At 37.8% G+C, this 20,200-nt stretch overlaps 1 protein-coding gene across 1 annotated transcript; it reads left to right on the top strand.

Moving 5' to 3' along the window:
• Positions 1-2,340: 2,340 nt before the first annotated feature.
• atl3 (atlastin 3) lies at positions 2,341-14,905 on the top strand. The gene is made up of 14 exons (XM_037780292.1): positions 2,341-2,514; positions 5,312-5,534; positions 6,260-6,394; positions 7,208-7,312; positions 7,397-7,447; positions 8,741-8,797; positions 8,903-8,995; positions 9,096-9,234; positions 9,344-9,471; positions 9,552-9,608; positions 9,701-9,772; positions 9,915-10,106; positions 10,306-10,545; positions 12,563-14,905. Exons 2-14 carry the CDS (start codon positions 5,331-5,333, stop codon positions 12,617-12,619), a joined length of 1,530 nt encoding a protein of 509 aa, XP_037636220.1. The 5' UTR covers positions 2,341-2,514; positions 5,312-5,330; the 3' UTR covers positions 12,620-14,905.
• Positions 14,906-20,200: the final 5,295 nt, after the last annotated feature.

Raw genomic sequence — 20,200 nt, 5'->3', positions numbered from 1 at the left:
ATACATATATATGTATATGTGTGTAAATGTGTGTGTATATATATATATATACACATATATGTGTATGTGTGTATATATATGTATATGTGTGTGTATATATATGTGTATATGTGTGTATATATATATATATATATATATATGTGTATATGTGTATATGTGTGTATACAGCGGGTAAAATAAGTATTGAACACGTCACCATTTTTCTCAGTAAATATATTTCCAAAGGTGCTATTGACATGAAATTTTCACCAGATGTTGGTAACAACCCGAGTAATCTATACATACAAAGAAACCAAAACAAATAAGTTCAGAAATTAAGTTATGTGTAATAATGTGAAATGACACAGGGAAAAAGTATTGAACACGCTTACTGATATTTATTTAATACTTTGTACAAAAGCCTTTGTTGGTAATGACAGCTTCAAGACGCCTCCTGTATGGAGAAACTAGTCGTATGCATTGCTCAGGTGTGATTTTGGCCCATTCTTTCACACAAACAGTCTTCAATTCTTGAAGGTTCCGTGGGCCTCTTCTACGAACTCTGATCTTCAGTTCTTTCCATAGATTTTCAATTGGATTCAAGTCAGGTGATTGGCTGGGCCATTCTAGCAGCTTTATTTTCTTTCTCTGAAACCAATTGAGAGTTTCCTTGGCTGTGTGTTTGGGATCATTGTGTTGCTGAAATGTCCACCCTCGTTTCATCTTCATCATCCAGATGGCAGCAGATTTTTATCAAGAATGTCTCGGTACATTTTTCCATTCATCCTTCCTTCAATTATGTGAAGTTTGCCAGTACCGTATGCTGAAAAGCAGCCCCACACCATGATGTTCCCACCTCCAAACTTCACTGTTGGTATGGTGTTTTTAGGGTGATGTGCAGTGCCATTTGTCCTCCAAACATGGTGTGTATTATGGCATCCAAAGAGTTAAATTTTGCTCTCATCTGACCAGACTATATTCTCCCAGTATTTCACAGGCTTGTCCAAATGTTGTGCAGCAAACTTTAAACGAGCTTCAACATGCTTTTTCTTCAGCAATGGAGTCTTGCGTGGTGAGCGTGCATACAGGCCATGGCGGTTGAGTGCATTACTTATTGATTTCTTTGAAACAATTGTACCTGCTAATTCCAGGTCTTTCTGAAGCTCTCCACAAGTCGTCCTTGGCTCTTGGACAACTCTTCTGATAATTCTTTCACTCCTCTGTCAGAAATCTTGCGAGGAGAACCTGGTCATGGCCAGTTTATGGTGAAATGATGTTCTTTCCACTTCCGGATTATGGCCCAGACAGTGCTCACTGGAACATTCACAAGTTTAGAAATGCGTCTGTAGCCAATGTCATCAGTATGTTTTGCAACAATAAGGTTGCGAAGGTCTTGAGAGAGCTCTTTGCTTTTATCCATCATGAGATGTTTCTTGTGTGACACCTTGGTAATAAGACACCTTTTTATAGGCCATCAGTTGGGACTGAAACAGTTGATATTAATTTGCACTGACAAGGAGTCGGATTAATTTCTAATTACTGATAGATTTCAGCTGTTGTCTTGGCTTTACATGCCTTTTTTGCACCTCCCTTTCCTCATGTGTTCAATACTTTTTCCCTATGTCATTTCACATTATTACACATAACTTAATTTCTGAACTTATTTGTTTTGGTTTCTTTGTATGTATAGATTACTTGTGTTGTTACCAACATCTGGTGAAAATTTCATGTCAGTAGCACCTTTGGAAATATATTTACTGAGAAAAATGGTGACGTGTTCAATACTTATTTTACCCGCTGTATATATATGTATATGTGTGTGTGTATATATATATGTATATATGTGTATATGTATGTATATGTATACGTGTATATATATATATATATATATATATATGTTTTCATCATCTATACATCATCTATACAGTGTTGTTGTTGTGTATATATAGATATATATAGATATATATATCTATATATACATATAGATATATATATGTGTGTGTGTTTTCATCATCTATCCAGTGTTGTTGTGTATACATAAGAATTTAACCATTAGAGGGCGTAACAATCAGATTTACTGGACCAAGCACAGTCTGATGGATATTTACACGGTATGCCCTCAAAGACTTGTTGCTAGGCTACAACGTGTTTTTGATACACGAAAATATTTTGAATATGATTAAAATACGCGCAAAACAACGTGTTGTTCTACACGACCTGTCCGGTAGTTCCGTATACGTAACTTTATATCTAAAAACTACATTTCTAACAGCTATGAGGCATGCTTGCTATAAGGTAGAGGCTGGCACACTGGGTAATGTAGTTCGTAGACAGACTACAGTACAAGCAGGAAAACCACACAGAAAACTACATTTCCCAGATGACTTTGCTGCAGCCTGAAGACGGAAGTGGTGTGAATTTCGTGGTGGAAAAAAGTTCTCATCGTTGTTTTCATGCCAGTGTAGAAAACAAAGTCACTACAGTCGTTTCTCCTCTTGTATGAGATTGTGTTGAAGCTCTTTGAAGACACCAAAGGTAATATAACACTGTGAAACAGCTGCTAAAGCAAAAATATACGCTATTATCAAGATGGATGGCATTTTAAAAGATTGCTAAACCGTTGGTTGTTGCAACCATCGTTTCCTTTAACGGTTACTAACGGCTACCAACGGCTACCAACGGCTACGCGTTAGCCTTTTAGACTATTATTAGCTACAGCCGTTAATTAGCCAAAGAGCCCGTCAACACTTGTGTGCTTTAGCTAGTTATCTAGCTGTTGAACTCCTCAAAATGCATCTACATGATGTGTTTTAGCTTAGCCACACTGGCACAACCATGGGTCTATAAAAATAAACGGTTGCCAACGTAGCCAACTGTCAAGTAGCCGTTGCTAAGATACAAGCGACCGTTAATTATAGAGAAGGTTGGTTACTGCTGAGTTTAGCTTGTGGTACTTGCTCACAACAAAGTGCTGGCAGATTATAAAACATGGTTTAGTCTCAAAGCTGCAGACTTGTTTTCTACATTGCAGCACATTCCCTGCAGAGAAATGCCTGGCATGCTGCTGCTGCTGCTGCTGCTGAGTGCCACACCTTTTTTGAGGTGGAGTAGTTTTTTTTGGTGAAAGGAGAGAGAGAGAGAGCTTTGAGTGGTATAACCTCAGATAAACTGTGTGCACCTCCCTGTTAGTCATCATGGGAGAGAGAGGACGCCCTCCTCAGAGAGCAGCAACAACAATGAAGTCCATTGAGGCAGCTAAAAATGAACAATGAAGTGTGTTGGAGAGCATGGTGAATCCACTAAGCTGCAGGCAAAGCAGCATGACACCCATAAGAGCAAAGCCACACAGAGATAAATATTGTGTCTGATGTGAAGGGTCAGTGCATGTCTAAGTTGAAACTGGGAAATCTAATTGCTTCTAGGTCTTCCATTAATGTTTTAAATTCATCAAAAGTAGAGTCAATTGGGAGCTGTCTGTGTTTCTGAATATTTTCACTTCACGTTGGCTTCAAACACTTGATTTTAATGTGTTTTGTATGATATTATGTTATGTATTTTTTTTTGCATTTGTTTTATGTTGTGGCGTCTGAAACTTTAATGTATGTTTAAATGCTGCTGTCTTGGCCAGGTCTCTCTTGCAAAAGAGATTCTTAATCTCAATGAGTACTACCTGGTTAAATAAAGGTTAAATAAAGGTTTAATAAATAAAAAAATAATAAATGTCTGATTTTTCAGTAGGCACAGGCGAAATGGTGTTTATGAGTAAACAGCTTTGGGTGGGGATTAGCATCCAAATCTCATATCTTAGTGACGCTTGAAAGAAAATCAGTTTACCGGCTCAACAGAGTGACCTTTAAGGAATTTAACCTTTAGGCCTACAACTAAGGGCTGCTGTCACGTTTTATTAACATGTTTTGCACTATGGAACTGTGATGCTGGAAACTTGAATTTCCCTCGGGATCAATAAAGTTTCTATCTATCTATCTATCTGTTAGTAAAACGGCAGTAAAAAAGTTAGTAGTACAGAGTACAAAGTTCGAAGTACAAAAAAATATACCAGATATAAAAATACAAGGAGATGAAGAAAACTGTTAAAACTGAATATAGTGCAGGGTAGCAGCTGTTATACAAGAGTTATTCTTCAAGAGTTTTTATAATAACTGAAAATCTAGAAAAAATAGCACCTCTACACATTTGTGAAACTGTAACGAGCAAACGTGTGATGATTGTGTTTGGTAAATATATATGTATATGTATATTTGAATCTAATAATTCTCTATTACAGACAAAAAGTGATTTTTGAGCAATAACTTAGAGCTGGCATAAAAATACTTGGCAACTATTTTTTTTATAATTGATTAATCAAGAAATGATCAAGAAAATATGTAAAAGATGAACTATTTCCACTTTCCTAATGTGATTATTTGCTACTTAAGTATGCTTTATGTCATTGTAAATTGATATTTGTTTGGCGGTATGGACTATTAGTGGTCACCCTGGACATCTTTCACTTTTTGTGACAAGTTATACACCAATGGCTCTCAAACTTTTTGGGGCCAGGGAGAAAATCTTCCAAGGACTCCCTCATAATCGTAATATCAATTAATCATATGTTTACTATGATTTGTACTCTTTGATGTCATTGGAACTATTTGTATTCTAAAACTTTTCAACCTAAATACTTCTGTTTCATAGTGATAAACAGAAACACATTTCAATTTGAATCATCTTAATTCCACTTATATACTTTTAATCAGACGGTCATTTTATTCAAATTGCATTTGGACTTAACTTGACAGCATTTATACTTTTCAAGTAATTTATCTTAAAAGCTTTCAGAAAACAAATAGTAGCAAGACTGGCATAGTCCTAATAAATCCAGACATTTAAAATTACCAGTCTAAGGCTGACTTTCAGTAAGTGCATCAACTTAAAAATAATGAACTCTTTGCTGTGTGTCACAATCAAGGTTGGAAATTAGCACCAGCCAACAGCCAAATGCTGGTAAAATAACTGACTGCTAGATTTGCTTCACTCACCAGCCAAAAAACAACAACAACAGTAATTTATTAAGTGGCTGGTAGATTTTGTAATCCACCGGCCACAGTGGCAGATGGACAAAAAAGTTAATTTCCAACACTGGTCACACACATATCAGAGTTTCTATTTGCCCAAAGCTAACACGGCTGGGAGTAATGGACACAATATGCTTGTTTTATTGGTGCAAATGGTCCCCATTTGTAGATATGCACTTTTTAAAAAAACAGTCATTAGTAGCAGCTCTAGAATTGCTCCAGTACTAATATGATGCTGTTGTGTGTGATGTTCACAGGGACCAGTACTTCGTAAGGATGGGGAGTGAACCACATCCAGTTCAGATCGTCACAGTGTGTAAGGAGGAGCACTCCTTTGCTTTGGACACAGAGGCTTTGGCTCGGGTTCTGTTGGCCCCTGAGGTCCGAGACAAAAATGTGGTGGTGCTGTCGGTGGCTGGAGCCTTCAGAAAGGGAAAGAGCTTCCTGCTTGACTTCATGCTCCGCTACATGTACAGAAAGGTGAGTCGCACTCTGTAACATAATCTTTCAGTATCTCACTTCTCCAGACATTATATCGTACTCCCCATATCTGTCTACTGTATTCAGATGCTGAAATATTGTCTAATGAACATTAATGATACTGACCAGTTCCTCCTCGTGTTGAAGGTGTGATAACCTGAAAAATCACTAATAGTCTATGATTGAATGGCCCATTATTGCCCATCCCTGCTGTAACATGTGAACTAACTAGTTTACTTAAAAGGAATATTTGAGAATTAAGTCATGACCTTCTAAGGAGTGGTGTCTGTTAATGCCCTCAGGTTTTTTTTGTACATATCTTGTAAACTTAGCTAATGCATGGCATTATATTTACTGTGCTCATTGACAAATGTCATTGATTTTGGTAACTCATTACCTTTGCTGCAGTGCCACCATCAGGCCAAACGTTGGCCACCATTTCATGTTTTTGCGTGTAACCAGTGCAGTCAAAAGAATAGCTAACTGGAGAGATAATTACGACCTTACTAAGGTCGACTAGCACTTTTTTGTGTTGTAAATCATGCAGAACAGCTGGAGTTTCTATTAACAGTTCAGGGTGAAATGTGTGCAGCTGCTACTATATTTTTCAGGATTATTGCAAATACATGACAAGGCATGTTTACATTTTTTGAATAAGGAGAATTCACGGAGAAGCCCCAGCCTGCCCCTGACTGATCCAGAAAGTGTAACTTGTATTTCTGCAGGGGGATGAAAACTGGCTGGGTGATGATGATGAGAAGCTGACTGGATTTTCTTGGAGAGGGGGTTCTGAACCAGAGACAACAGGCATCCAGCTGTGGAGTGAAGTTTTCCCCATCCAAAAGAGTGATGGAACAGAGGTACTTATGATATATCTGTTTATTTGTATACCATATGTATGTACGTGTGTTGTCCGATGTTTACATGTAATGGAAAAACTACAGTAAAATCAAGAAACATAGTATTTAGAACTTAGATAATTATGTCAAATAATATCTATGAACGGTCTACTTGGGTCATTATCTTATTTGTTTCCTCATATTTTCCTCTTATTGATCTTTTCACCCTTCATTTTTGTAGCTACACCTTTTCCGTTTGTTTTGCAAAAAAAAATGATTGGATACAAATTAGTCAACAACAATTTTTATAATTAAATAAAAGTTCAATTTGGGATTATTTTCTTTTTTTCTCTCTGTTTTATATCTATGTCAATTGTATTTTATTTTATTTTTTTCATTTTTGAATGTTTGAATAAAACAAGCAATCTGAACATGTCACCTTGGGTTCTGGGAAATTAGCATTTTATACACTAAACAATGAATAAATTGATAGAAAAATCTATAATTATAATGATATTATAATAGAAACAACTGTTTTTTGTAGCCCTGCATGTTAGGCAGTTTTGATCCAAAAAGAACTCTTATGCTACGGATGAAGATTAGAGTGGGGGGAATGGAGAAACCATACCTTTATCTCTAAACAAGCCATAATTTGCCTGTAATTTACTAAAAATTTTACATCAGTTAATTAACATAAAGTTAGTTATTATTAATATATATTAATTTTGCAGGATTTATTCTATCTAACAACAGGTACATTTCTAACAGTAATTGGAATATAACAACACTAGTCACACAGTGTTAATGTCATGTGCTGCGTTTTGTGTCCTGTAGGTGGCAGTAGTGTTGATGGACACTCAGGGAGCCTTTGATAACGAGTCCACCGTGAAAGACTGTGCCACCATCTTTGCCCTCAGCACCATGACCAGCTCAGTGCAGGTGACGGATCTCCTCTGATTGTCACTGATTTCATAATTTCTCATTATTCTTATGATGTATGCTGACATAGTTTCTATTTTGTAGATCTACAATCTGTCACAGAACATACAAGAGGACGACCTGCAGCAGCTACAGGTATGTTTACATTACTATTACACATGTGAGCAGCGCGTGGTGGCTACCTCACTGAACTACTGCGTCTCTCACACGTGTGGCGTCCACACAGACATTGTTGCTGCTGCTATGCTGCTCCTACCAGCCCTTTCTTTCTACATAGAGTTCAGTTTACCTTTCATAATGGCCATTTCATTTAATTAAAAATGTAAAAAAATGGGCAAGGCCCCGAATCTCTAGAAGAGATGCAGGCGACACGCAGTCGAGCTGCGCCTGAGCCGCGCTGCTCATGCAGGCAATGTGGCTGCTCTAACCTGTTTACATGGCTGCCGAAATAAAAAACTGATGGCAGAGGCTGCCATGCAAGGTGCAAACCTGCTCATCAGGATCTAATCTAAATACTCATTTACACACCAATGGCACAGCCTTCAGGACCAATTTGGGGTTCAGTATCTTGCCCAAGGACACTTCAACATGCAGCCTGGAGGAGCAGGGGATTGAACCACCGATCTTTTGATTAGTGGAAGACCATCTCTACCTCCTGAGCCACAGCCTATGTGCTGAATTGTTATTTATTCAAATAATGGTATCTGATACCAGATCCAGCTATTTGAGTGCGTGTCAGGCCCATGTCAGTATTGGTATCGATGCATCTTACTTCCTAATATTAGGTGCTCTCCAGTAGGGTTTAATCCCAGGAAACAGAATTCCGGGGAATACACATCCAAACTATTTCCCGTTTCCGGAGAAGATAAAATAACTGTATACCAGAAAAACTAGTTACGTTCTAAGTATAAACCAAAAAGGCTGATGCATACAAAATATAGGTATGACTCCAGTAACACGGAAATCCTTCACGCGCAGCTGCGTCACAGCCTGAATGTGGTGCAGCTGCACCTGATGGAATGCAGGTCGGCAGCAACCACCAGCTTCTGAACAGGATATAGAATCCGGCTCGGCTTAATATAAAGACTTTGAAAACACTAAATTACTTGCTTTAACAAATTACGTTTGTTTATACAATTCAAAATTGTCAAATATCTCTTCCATGAGGCTTTTCTCAGCAGACAGATTACAGGCAAATTCATATTCCTCGCAGCTAAAGCAAAGTTTAAGCTTCATGTAAAGTTTATGTTATCAATCAATTTATTTGTCACATGAAATCGTACACAAGTCAATTAACCGGGATTCCCAGGATAGTGTGCTTCTGCTCACGGGACAGAAAATGTCAAATTTTTGGTAAAAGTATTAATCCCCGCTCTTCCGATTTTTGCTTCTCCGTATTAACTTTGCATAATGGCCGCCTCCTCACAGCTGTTCACGGAGTATGGTCGTCTTGCCATGGATGAGATCTTTCTGAAGCCCTTTCAGGTAAGAGAAACCACAAGATGTGATGCATTTGTTGCTGATTTATCGGATTGTTGCTCTGTTTTATGTGAATTCTGTAATTTAACAACTTTAATTTTCCTCCTACAGTCTTTGATGTTCCTAATCAGGGACTGGAGCTTTCCCTATGAATATACCTACGGGTTTAAAGGAGGCAATGAATTCCTGGATAAACGGTTACAGGTACTAATTCTGTCTCGTTGATTTGACAGAATATAATAAATACACTTGGATGATCTTAAACACTGAGTTTGGGATTTCACCTTACTATTCATTTCTAAAGGTTAGTGAGACCCAACATGAGGAGCTGCAAACAGTGAGGGATCACATCCACTCATGCTTCACCAACATCTCCTGCTTCTTGTTACCTCACCCTGGGTTGAAAGTGGCCACCAGCCCTGTTTTTGAGGGTCAACTTAGTGGTAAGAGCCATTTTCCATGCTATTCTACAGTGTTTAAGTTGTTTCTTTTAGCAGAATGCCCAATATACTGAGTGCTGTCCTGACTTTTGGTGTATATTTATTTTGTCAGCCGTTACCCCCGAGTTCAAAGAGCAGCTGAAGAGCCTGATCCCCAAACTGCTGAATCCCGAACATCTGGCTGAGAAAGAAATAAATGGAAACAAAGTCACTTGCATGGGCCTGCTTGAGTTCTTCAAGGTAACAATTTCTCCATCTGAGTTTTCCAGCTAACCTCGAGACGTTTTTCATATCTAAAATTGAAATTTTTGTCTTACCAGGCTTACATCAAGATTTACCAGGGAGAGGACTTGCCACAGCCAAAGACTATGCTCATGGTATGTGCAGGATTAACAGAAGTTTTAAATAGAAGTTTTTTTTTTTGGTTTTCACTCCAATACATTTAACATATGCCTGTTTGTCTCACCAGGCTACAGCAGAGGCCAATAACCTGGCAGCCGTGGCAGCAGCCAAAAATCTGTATAACAAGAACATGGAGAGGGTGGGTTCACTTACATGTGAAAGACGATGCATTAACTACACCTCTGCACTCTGTTTGTTAATCATTATGGGATATGGAAACACCATGAGACTGGTATTTTCATATAATCCTGACTACAAACGCTCTTTATTTCCTCTCTTAGGTGTGCGGGGGAGACTTGCCCTACGTGAATCCCGACTCTCTGGTGGAAAAGAATACATTTTTCTGCCGAGAGGCTCTTCACAGCTTCTCCTCGACCAAGAAGATGGGCGGACAAGAGTTTTGTGACCGTTACCAGGAACAGCTGGAAAGGGAGCTGGAGGAAACGTGGCAGTCACTCGCCAAGCACAATGAGGTAAGAGACTATTCCACATAAACATGAGATAACCTTTATGCCTGTTTGACATTGAAATGATCACCTACTTCAGTTAGTAAAACAGTGAAGTTGTTGTCCATATAAATGATTCTGTCGTAGTGTATTATTACTGCATGCATTGCTGTTTATGGCAGTGGTATTGTTTCTTAATCATCTGTTTTTCTCTTTTCTGTAAAAGTCAAAAAACCTCTTCAGCGCCTTCCGGACACCTGCAGTGCTGTTTGTGCTGGTGTGCCTCCTCTACGTGCTGTCAGGCGTGTTGCTCTTTGTTGGCCTGTCTACCTTCGCCTTGGTGTGTGACTGTACTCTGGGCGTGGTCATGATGTCCATGCTGACGTGGGCCTTCATCCGCTACTCCGGTCGGTACCGGAATGTAGGGGGAGCCATCGACCAGGCCGCAGGCGTCGTCCTAGAGCAGGTGAGAATAATGGGGCTGGTTTGTGTCTATATGGCTTTTAGTGCCTTGTCGTTCTGTCATTATAGCCTTTTTTGTCAATGCATGTATCCATAAAAGTCACTAGAGGGAGCAATTGATTTTGAGAAGACCAAAAATGGCATCCAGCAATCTTATCGTTTTAAGCTGGATTTGCCATTGTTTTCCTATGGGGAGAGCGGTGCCGCCCGACTAGGCAGACGTGCTACCCTTTGCGTGGGGCATGGCTCGAAATTGCCATAGCAGGAGGTGTATGTTTGGATTTTAGCTTGTAAACCTGTAAAAAAACAAAGAATGTGGTTGAGGTCTGATTATTCATTTAACCCTTCTCATCCTGATTGAACAAGGCAGGTGAGGGAGGCCTGTGTCGAGGCCGTCAGTCCTCAACAGCTCCACATTAGGTCACTGTTTTCACCAAACCACACCCACGTAGACCGATCCAATCACATGTTAATGTTTAATTTAAATCTGTCTAGTAACTAAACCCCACCCACATATTCTGTTGCACATGGAAATACGTTTCACCGTGACTTTAACTATTGCAACCCCATTCACATAACATTTAGTCGTTAAAATCTGTTTATTTTTAAACCTTTTGATTAGATAACATTCACAATTAAAAGACACAATTAAAAAAAGTATAAGCTGAATCCAAAATCAACTGAGCACACAGAAAATGAAACTAACAATGGTGAGCGTCTAAAAGCCCTCAGAAACCGTTTAAAGTTCGTTCTGAAGTTCACTTGCACAAAACCAGAAGTCACTCTTCCTGACAGAGTTTAACATATGACTGATGAGGCTGAGAGGTTTCAGAGACTTAACCACAACCAGATAAAAACGGAAGTCAGCGACTGTTGCAAGAAACACTTCACGCAGTATACCAGCTTACTTAACTTACGGCCTGCAGGCCAATGGGGACATTTTGTATTACTTTTAATGTAAATGAGGTGCCAGAGTGCATAAAAAAGCATCAAAATAGACTAATAGAGCTTGTTTATATATAAAAGAAAAGTGCCAGGGTAAGATCCCCCAGACCCTCCAACAGAGGTCCAGGCTGAGCCCTGAATGTCCTTCAAATTAATTTGAATGCCAGTTTTGGGCCTTTTAATGTTTATTCATTTTATCTGATAAATGTTATTATTATTGTTTATTAACTGCCCCCTGGCCTCCTGTCATTTTGAAAATGTGGCCCCCGGGCAAAGCAAGTTGAGTATCCCTGCAGTCAATCTAGGAACCCATCGGCTTCCAGTCTGACAACAATAAGCCTCTCGGGGCAAAGGGCTGTATTTCCGGGGTTCCAGTGTAGCCAGCAATATCCAAACCAAGACTTCCTCTTCTGTGCGCCGTTCATTGTTTACAGTTTGATTAGCAACTTGAGATGCGACACTGGAGTTGGAGTTGAGGGACGACGTGTAGGACTGGATTGTTTCATAAGTAGCCAGTTTAAGAGCTAATTTTAAACCAATAAAAAAGCTAAATCATCAGACGATAGCTGGTGGGTTCCTAGATTGCATTTCAGCCAATGCGTTCCACCTCTTTTGCTCTCCACACGGACTGTTTACCTTCATTCAACCAAATCTTGCTCGAACATGATTGGTCAACAAATGGAAATGCTTTCGATGCCAAAATCGGGTCGCGTTGCCTACAGATTCTACATATGAATGCAGATTCTGTTTATATTTAATTTGCAGCCAAGGCACCTAGACTATGGAATGACCTGCCTGAGGAGAACAGGGCTGCAAACTGTTGTGTCTTTTGAATCAGAAATCTTTGTTTTAAAAAGCAATTCCTAAATTCAAAATAGTGAGGGATTGAGGTCACGTGCTATAGACCTATTCCATATTTATACTGTCTGGGACCACTGACTGTGTTCACATTTCTAAAGTGTTCTATAGATTTCAGAATTGACAGATAAAAAAAATAATAAATTAACTTGACTATTTCAGACCCTGCCTGCAGTATACCATCAAATTAATTGTCTTTTCCTCTCCTCTGTTTTCAGGCCACCGTGGTAATGAACAAGTCGAGAGGCACCCTTGACACAAAGAAATCCAGTTAAAGGACCTCTGGACTATCGTAATCTCGATGCAATGCTACCAGCGCACAACACAAGCACACATTCAGCACTAAAGCCTTATCACGCCACCCATTGGAACAAACATGCAGCTCAACCACATTGGCACAGGGTACAAACATGATGCCAATTCACCAGCATCTTTATTATGCACGTTACTCTGCCTGGTAAATTCCAGGCTTATATAAAGGTGACTGGAGTTAAACCATCCCGATTCCTCTTATAGATACTTCATGTCTTAAATTGACACTGCCATCATTTTACGAGTTTACAATTGGTCTTAATAGACAAGTCGATGTTTACCTTTAAACTTATAAAACACTTACTTGGGTGTATATTGTTCAAACGGGGGAAGTCAGGGTGATTTTCAAACAAAGCTTCTGCAGTATATCTTATTACCTTTAAAAAAAAGCTGGCTTTAAAGCTTATGCATTTATACATATTTCTTTGTGGCTATATTTTTTTACTTTGTGGCCTTATACACATTCCATTCTGTTTGTAGATTTGCTTTATATTTGATATAAACTAGCATTTCTAGAAGGGTGATCTGTCACTACTTTGAAAGGAGAAGAGCATACGCACTTTCTATATAGCATAGTACATTTTGGCATATAATGGGAGTTCAGTTGAATCTCATTTGTTTCTCTGCCGTTTATTCCTTGATGGAAATGTGTTACACTTTGTAGATTTTGATACTATACACTAGACTCTTCTAGCGAAATTATATATAGGAACTTGTATTCTGCATCATTGTCCAACTCCAAAGAGAAGACGTTATTGGAATACTCAGCAACATAATAAAACTATAGCGACCAGTCAGCCAAAGAGTAAGCTTTAAATATTTAAATTATACGCAAGCCTTGTACTCAGTGAGAAAAACACTTTGCCACTCAAACATTGCAAGTATAAAACATACATGTAAGGGATAATGTACAGCGAGCAAATAACAAGCAGCATGTTTGAATAGAAAACCCAAGTAACAAGCACTAGAAATCTATAGAAAAGAGGACTGAGTGGCTTTGTGTACACGTCTCAGACTGCAGCACTTGGACAGATTGTGATCATAATTGGTAGTGTTCAAAAATTACATGTAGTCATGTTTGCACCTTAGAAATGAATCCCTGATGTAATATTTTAGCGAACATTTGTAGCCTGTGCAAACAGCTCCACTGTGAGAAAACACTGTGATCCATCACTGTGATGCATCATTCACATTGGTGATCTGGCTGCAGCTAAAACTATTACTGTTTCACAGTGACTCATTCTCCATAACGGTTTTAATGTGATCATTAGTAAACTCTATTAGAAAACTTTGTCAATGTAAAACTTCTCTTTCAATTTGACAAATGGTTTTCTTTTTGGTAAAATAATCACTATACACGGCCATCAATCCAGCTTGAAATCATTGCGTGCTTGGGTCAGAGCTTTGCTTCAAATATAATTGCATGTAATGGTTACATAACGTATAATGAAACCATATTACAGAAAAGGAAAAATAATCAATTTGGACTTGTTTCTTAGGTCCTCGTTTACCTGCAGCCATTTAACCAATCTGCCGTATTTTTCCAAAATCAGTCTTACAGGGAATTAAATAGGTTGACTGCACAGTGGATTTATTAGGTTTTAGTTTCCCTTCGTGGGGCCAAGCTCAGGCCAACTCAGAATGAATCAGGCATTGGATTAAAGGACTCTGATTATTTCCAACTATGCCCTACATCTCTGAATATGTATGGTGGATTCTTTCAGAAACATTGGACTGGAGAAGTGGAATGGCAAGCATTTGGTATAAAAAACGAGGCCTTTTAAATGCCACAAGATTGTGTGACCTGAGAATGATACTGTATGTAGTCTGTAATGATTTTTGCATTGTGCACTTCAACAACTAATCTTATATTTCCTATACCTAATACAGAGTGGACACACAAAAAGCTGATAAACATGCTTTAATCTCATAGTGATTCCATACTCTAAGTTGTAAGAATGTAAGGCCAAAAAAGAAATATGGAGAATGAGAGACTCTCAATCCTTGATTTTTAACATCATTTTGCACATTCCATGTTTGTCCCTTTCCACAAGAGGAAGAAACAAGCACTTTCTATTGCACTCCCCCTCCTCTTTGGTGCTTTTTGCACACAGCTCATTCCAAAAGTACAGTAAATGCATGCAATATTGTAGTTACAGGCTAATGTAATCATCTATTGCAGGGGTAAGGTGGCCTTGAGTCGAGAAAATGCTGATTTCTAAAGAATAAACAAAGCTTGAAACAATTAATGCGCCTTTTCCAATCCATTCCTTCATTTTATTTTTAAAAAGTGGCACCAGGGATGAAACTGAGTCATAAAGGTTGTACAAAACTGAAAAGAGGATATAGTTTGACGTCTCTTACCACACAGTTCACCATTACAAAGACTCTTTGTGTGATCAAAACCACAGATTATTATTTCTAATTTCACTCATATTTTGCTTTTATTTAATTTAGAGATTTTCATTTCATGTAACTGTGCAGCCACAAAATGTTCTGTTTGATTGCTTTTGAATATTTGATTCAGATTAGATTAAACTTCATTGTCATTGCCCAGAGGAAGTACGAGTACAACAAGATGTAGTTTAGCATCCAACCAGATAGCGCACAACAATAGCAAAGTGCATAAATATATTATACATATGAATTGATTGTACAGAATTAACAAACCAATATGGAATATGTATGGTATATGATATAACTACGATATATACATTTTAAACAATATGTAAACTACAATATGAGTAAATGTAGCTATGTCCAGTAATCTAATAAAAGCAATGAACCATTACACAGTATGTAATACCACCTACTGTAGCTGCTGCACATACTTTATATATCTCAGCATATTCATATATACCAATTGCTGTTTATTCTATATATTACTATGCACTTTACTGCTTTTTGCACTTCTGGTTAGATGCAAACTGAATTTCGTTCTCAGTGCTTGTACTCTGCAATGATTATACAGTTAAATCTAATTTAAATATGTATGAGCAATAACAATAGGCTTTATTATATGTACAGTAGGATGTGTGGATTTTTATGTGCAGTTTAAACAAAAATCTAAAGAAAATAATATGACACCTGAATATTTTTATTCTGTTCGCTATGCTGTAAAACTTTTGTCGGGCTGTCACTTGACTAAAATATTGAATCGTGATTTATTGCATGAATGTCCATAATTAATCGCATTTTTTTATCTGTTCAAAATGTACCTTAAAGGGAGATTTGTCAAGTTTTTAATATTCTTATCAACATGGGAGTGGACAAATATACTTGCTTTATACAAATGTATGTATATATTTATTATTGTAAATCAATTAACGACACAAAACAATGACAGATATTGTCCAGAAACCCTCACAGGTACAGCATTTAGCATAAAAAATATGCTTGAATCATAACATGGCAAACTAAAGTCCAACAGGCAACAACAGCTGTCAGTGTGTCAGTGTGCTGACTTGACTATGGCTTATATATTATCGTAAAGTGGGCATGTCTGTAAAGGGGAGACTTGTGGGTACCAATAGAACCCATTTTCATTCACATATCTTGAAGTCAGAGGTCAAGGGACAAAATTTAGCATGAGTTTTGAGCATTATTTAACCTCCTTCACATGGTTGACATGGTTGGTGCTAATGGATTCATTAAGTTTTCTAGTTTAATATGATACCAGTAGCTTCACTCTAGCTTTAAAGGAGAAATATTATAAAAAAGTGAGATTTTCATGTTTTTTTTATTATAAAGCAGGCTTAAGTCCTATATAAATACTGGGTAAGAATCGCAACGCTCAATCCACAGGGAAATACACACAGCCCGTATTCAGAAACGGTGCATTTGAAACAAGCTGTCAGGATTTCTGTCCATTTGTGATGTCACAAATATACAATATTTAGACCCTTTACGCAGTTTTAAACATAAACATTCTAAATGTGTCCAAGTTTATTCCTGGTTGCAGTGTATGTTAACAACACCAGCTGACAGGAAGTACACATGGACCCAAGCTGTTGCCTAGCAACGCAATTCTGTTGCAATTCCGTCGCAACTCCGTTGAAATGCACTAAAATGGAGCGTTTCAGACAGAGGAAAAGTACAGACATATTCAGACCGACAGTATGAGGAAACTAAAGGGTTTTTTGAACATTACAGCATGTAAACATGTTCTAGTAGAAACACAAAATACAAGTACGAACCTGAAAATGAGCATAATATGGGACCTTTAAAAACTGAGCCTGCTACAACCTAAAAATCACAAATTGCGTTACAGAAATTAGTGGCGTTAAAATGAATTTGCGTTATTATTGCGTTAACTTTTTACAGCACTACTATTTTGTGAATGTACAAGCCTATACTGACAATATTGGTAACATATGAGTTTTTTTTATTATTGAATTGGTGTTGTTTTTAATGCTTGTTTGGCCACATAATGAATGTGGGTCACATTTTACAGGCTTTGTGTTTACAACCACAGCTATAACCCACATGTCCCACAACAAATAACAGTATGAATTGACCTCAGCTGTTTATATTATGGTTCAAAGTCTTTTTATTGGTATTCTGTACACAATCCAATAAATCACAGACATAATTGTATAAACAAATTATACCATCCCCCATCCCTATAACAATATTACTCCACCATTAAAAAGCAGAATTTATTTCATAAACAATTACATGTATACATATAAATGAATTGAATCCGATAGAAACACAAACGAAACATACAAAAAAAAAGGAAAGGATCAAAAACTATAATATTAAATATTATTCTATATATAACGTTTATTCTATATATTACTTTGCACTTCACTGCTTTTTGCACTTCTGGTCAGATGCAAACTGAATTTCATTCTCGGTGCTTGTACTCTGCAATGATAATACAGTTGAATCTAATTAAATATGTATGAGCAATAACAATAGGCTTTATTATATGTACAGTAGGATGTGTGGCTTTTATGTGCAGTGTAAACAAAAATCTAAAGAAAATAAGATGACACCAGAATATTTTATATTCTGTCCGCTATGCTGTAAAACTTGTTTAGGGCTGTCAGTCGACTGAAATATTGAATTGTGATTTATTGCATTATTGTCCATAGTTAATCGCATTTTTTATCTGTTCAAATGTACCTTAAAGGGAGATTTGTCAGGTTTTTAATACTCTTATCAACATGGGAGTGGACAAATATACTTGCTTTATACAAATGTATGTATATATTTATTATTGTAAATCAATTAACGACACAAAACAATGACAAATATTGTCCAGAAACCCTCACAGGTACTGCATTTAGCATAAAAACTATGCTCAAATCAGGCAATTAAAAATAATAATAATAAAAAAATAAATAACAAAAACAAAAGCTGTTCATAATATCCTTTTATTCTCTGGAGAAATGTGTGTATTCAGCTCACTGTCCCTCATCCTCCGCCCCCTCTCATCCCACCTCGCATCCTCACACTGACCCTCTGTCTGTGTGTCTCTCTCTCTCTCTCTCTGTGTCTGTGTGTCTCTCTCTCTCTCTCTCTCTGTGTCTGTGTGTCTCTCTCTCTCTCCCCTTCAACGCGAGGCCGTGTACAAAAATCTGCTAGAGCGAGTTTCGTGTCCCTTGTTTCCTTATATGGTGATCAGCGTCGCGGCCCGACCCCTCCTCGTGCTTGTGAGCGAGGCGCGCGTGCACTGACCGCCGCCGCCGCTCACCGTTCGCTTCCATATTTGGAAGTGAGTCCAACAAAAAGCCTCACGGAGGGGAGGAGACAGAGGAGGGGAGAGAGAGCGTCATATCTTCGGGGGTACAACGCATGCGCAGTAAAATCTGCTCGTCACTCGACGAAATTGAGCCAATCACAACGCAGCACCGCAGCCCCGGTTACACTGCGCATGCGTCATACCCCTATTCTCAAGACACGTGACCCATCCTCTTTTAATGAGCCTGGATGGGGAGAGTTTCCTCCCATCCTGAAAACCGCTTGACTGGCTGCTGAATGTGGGTTAAAACAGCAGCAGCACAATAGCTTTACTTATTATTCTCTCCTCACGCCATTGGTGTGATCATTAATAGCACGTATCCCCAGCCAACATTCGTATGTGGGGCCCATGTGGGTCGTAAATGGGCTGAAAAATGGGCCCTATATGGGATTGTCCGTGGGTTCCATAATGACCTAATGTCAATTGCCCACATGGATTCCATGCAGGAGTACAATGGGTGTTATGTGGGCCCCAACTGGGCAACATACCCAAGACCCATCTTGGTCACAGTTTTAAGTTCTATGTGGGTACTACATGGGGACTCCATGGGCTGAAATATGGGTTGTAAGTGGGTTTGTCCACAGTTTCTATGTTGGCCCCATGCACTAATTTCCCAGTAGTGACCTAACTAGGACCCACATGGGTAGCCCACATGGGGAGCCCATGTGGGACCAACTTAGTTGATCTAAGTGGGCCCCAGATAAGATGCCCATTTTAGGCCCATACCCACTTGGTACCCAGGTACCCCCAGCATAACCCATGTGGGGCCCACATAACCATGTTGGCTGGGTCCACATCTTGGAAATACTGAAATGACAATAATGGGGGAAGGATAGCCTCTATAGTCTTTTTTAAAAAATAAATACAAAACAAAACAATCAAGGTATAGCTGCATTTAAAGTTGAAAGGTGTTGTCTGACCAACGGCTTTAATCATAATAATTATATTGTATATCAAGCACTAATTGAGCCATGTGTTAGATCAATCAATCAATCAACATTTATTTGTATAGCCCTTTACAATAACTAAAAGGATACCCAAAGTGCTTTACATTAACATCAAGAAATAACAGGAAAGAAAAAAACACATAACATATCATAAAATCATAAAAAGGTACATAAAAAGCACAGGGGAAAATGTCACAGCACTACTAGGTATTGAAAGCCAATTTAAATAAAAAAAAGTCTTGAGCTTAGATTTCAAAAGTACTAGGTCAGTGAGAGTGTGCGTAGATCCTTTTCTAATTTTGCACATCATATTATGAAGGATTTGTAGGTTTATTCTACACAAACACATATTCCCATAATGCTCTTCGCCACCCCGTTTGTTTGATTTGTTTATCAGTGCTGGGCGCCACCTCCAAAAGGAAATAAAAAATATTAGTAGAATATCACAGTGAAAATAAAATTTAAATATTGAAAAAGAGGTAAACAAATATTGTTCTCCTTAAATGGTTGTCAATTATGGCCATGTTTAATAACTGGTGAATAATATTCTTAAAATGTACCTGAGAATATTATTGTTTTGTTATATTATATATATTTTATATATATATATATATTTATATATTTTTTATCTATTTATATATATATATTTATTTATTTATATGTATATATTTTATATAAATATATATATTTATATATATATTTATTTATTCATATATATATATTGTGTTTAATTTGTGTGTTTAATATACTGAACTGAAACTAATTAATGATTATATTTGTGTCTCTCTGTGTTATCACAAATGACAAAATACATGAATTAATAGTAAACACGAGGCAGCTAAATAAAC

Source organism: Sebastes umbrosus, chromosome 9, assembly GCF_015220745.1.
Source record: "Sebastes umbrosus isolate fSebUmb1 chromosome 9, fSebUmb1.pri, whole genome shotgun sequence".
NCBI lineage: Eukaryota > Metazoa > Chordata > Actinopteri > Perciformes > Sebastidae > Sebastes > Sebastes umbrosus.
This window is presented reverse-complemented; position numbering and strand designations above follow the sequence as displayed.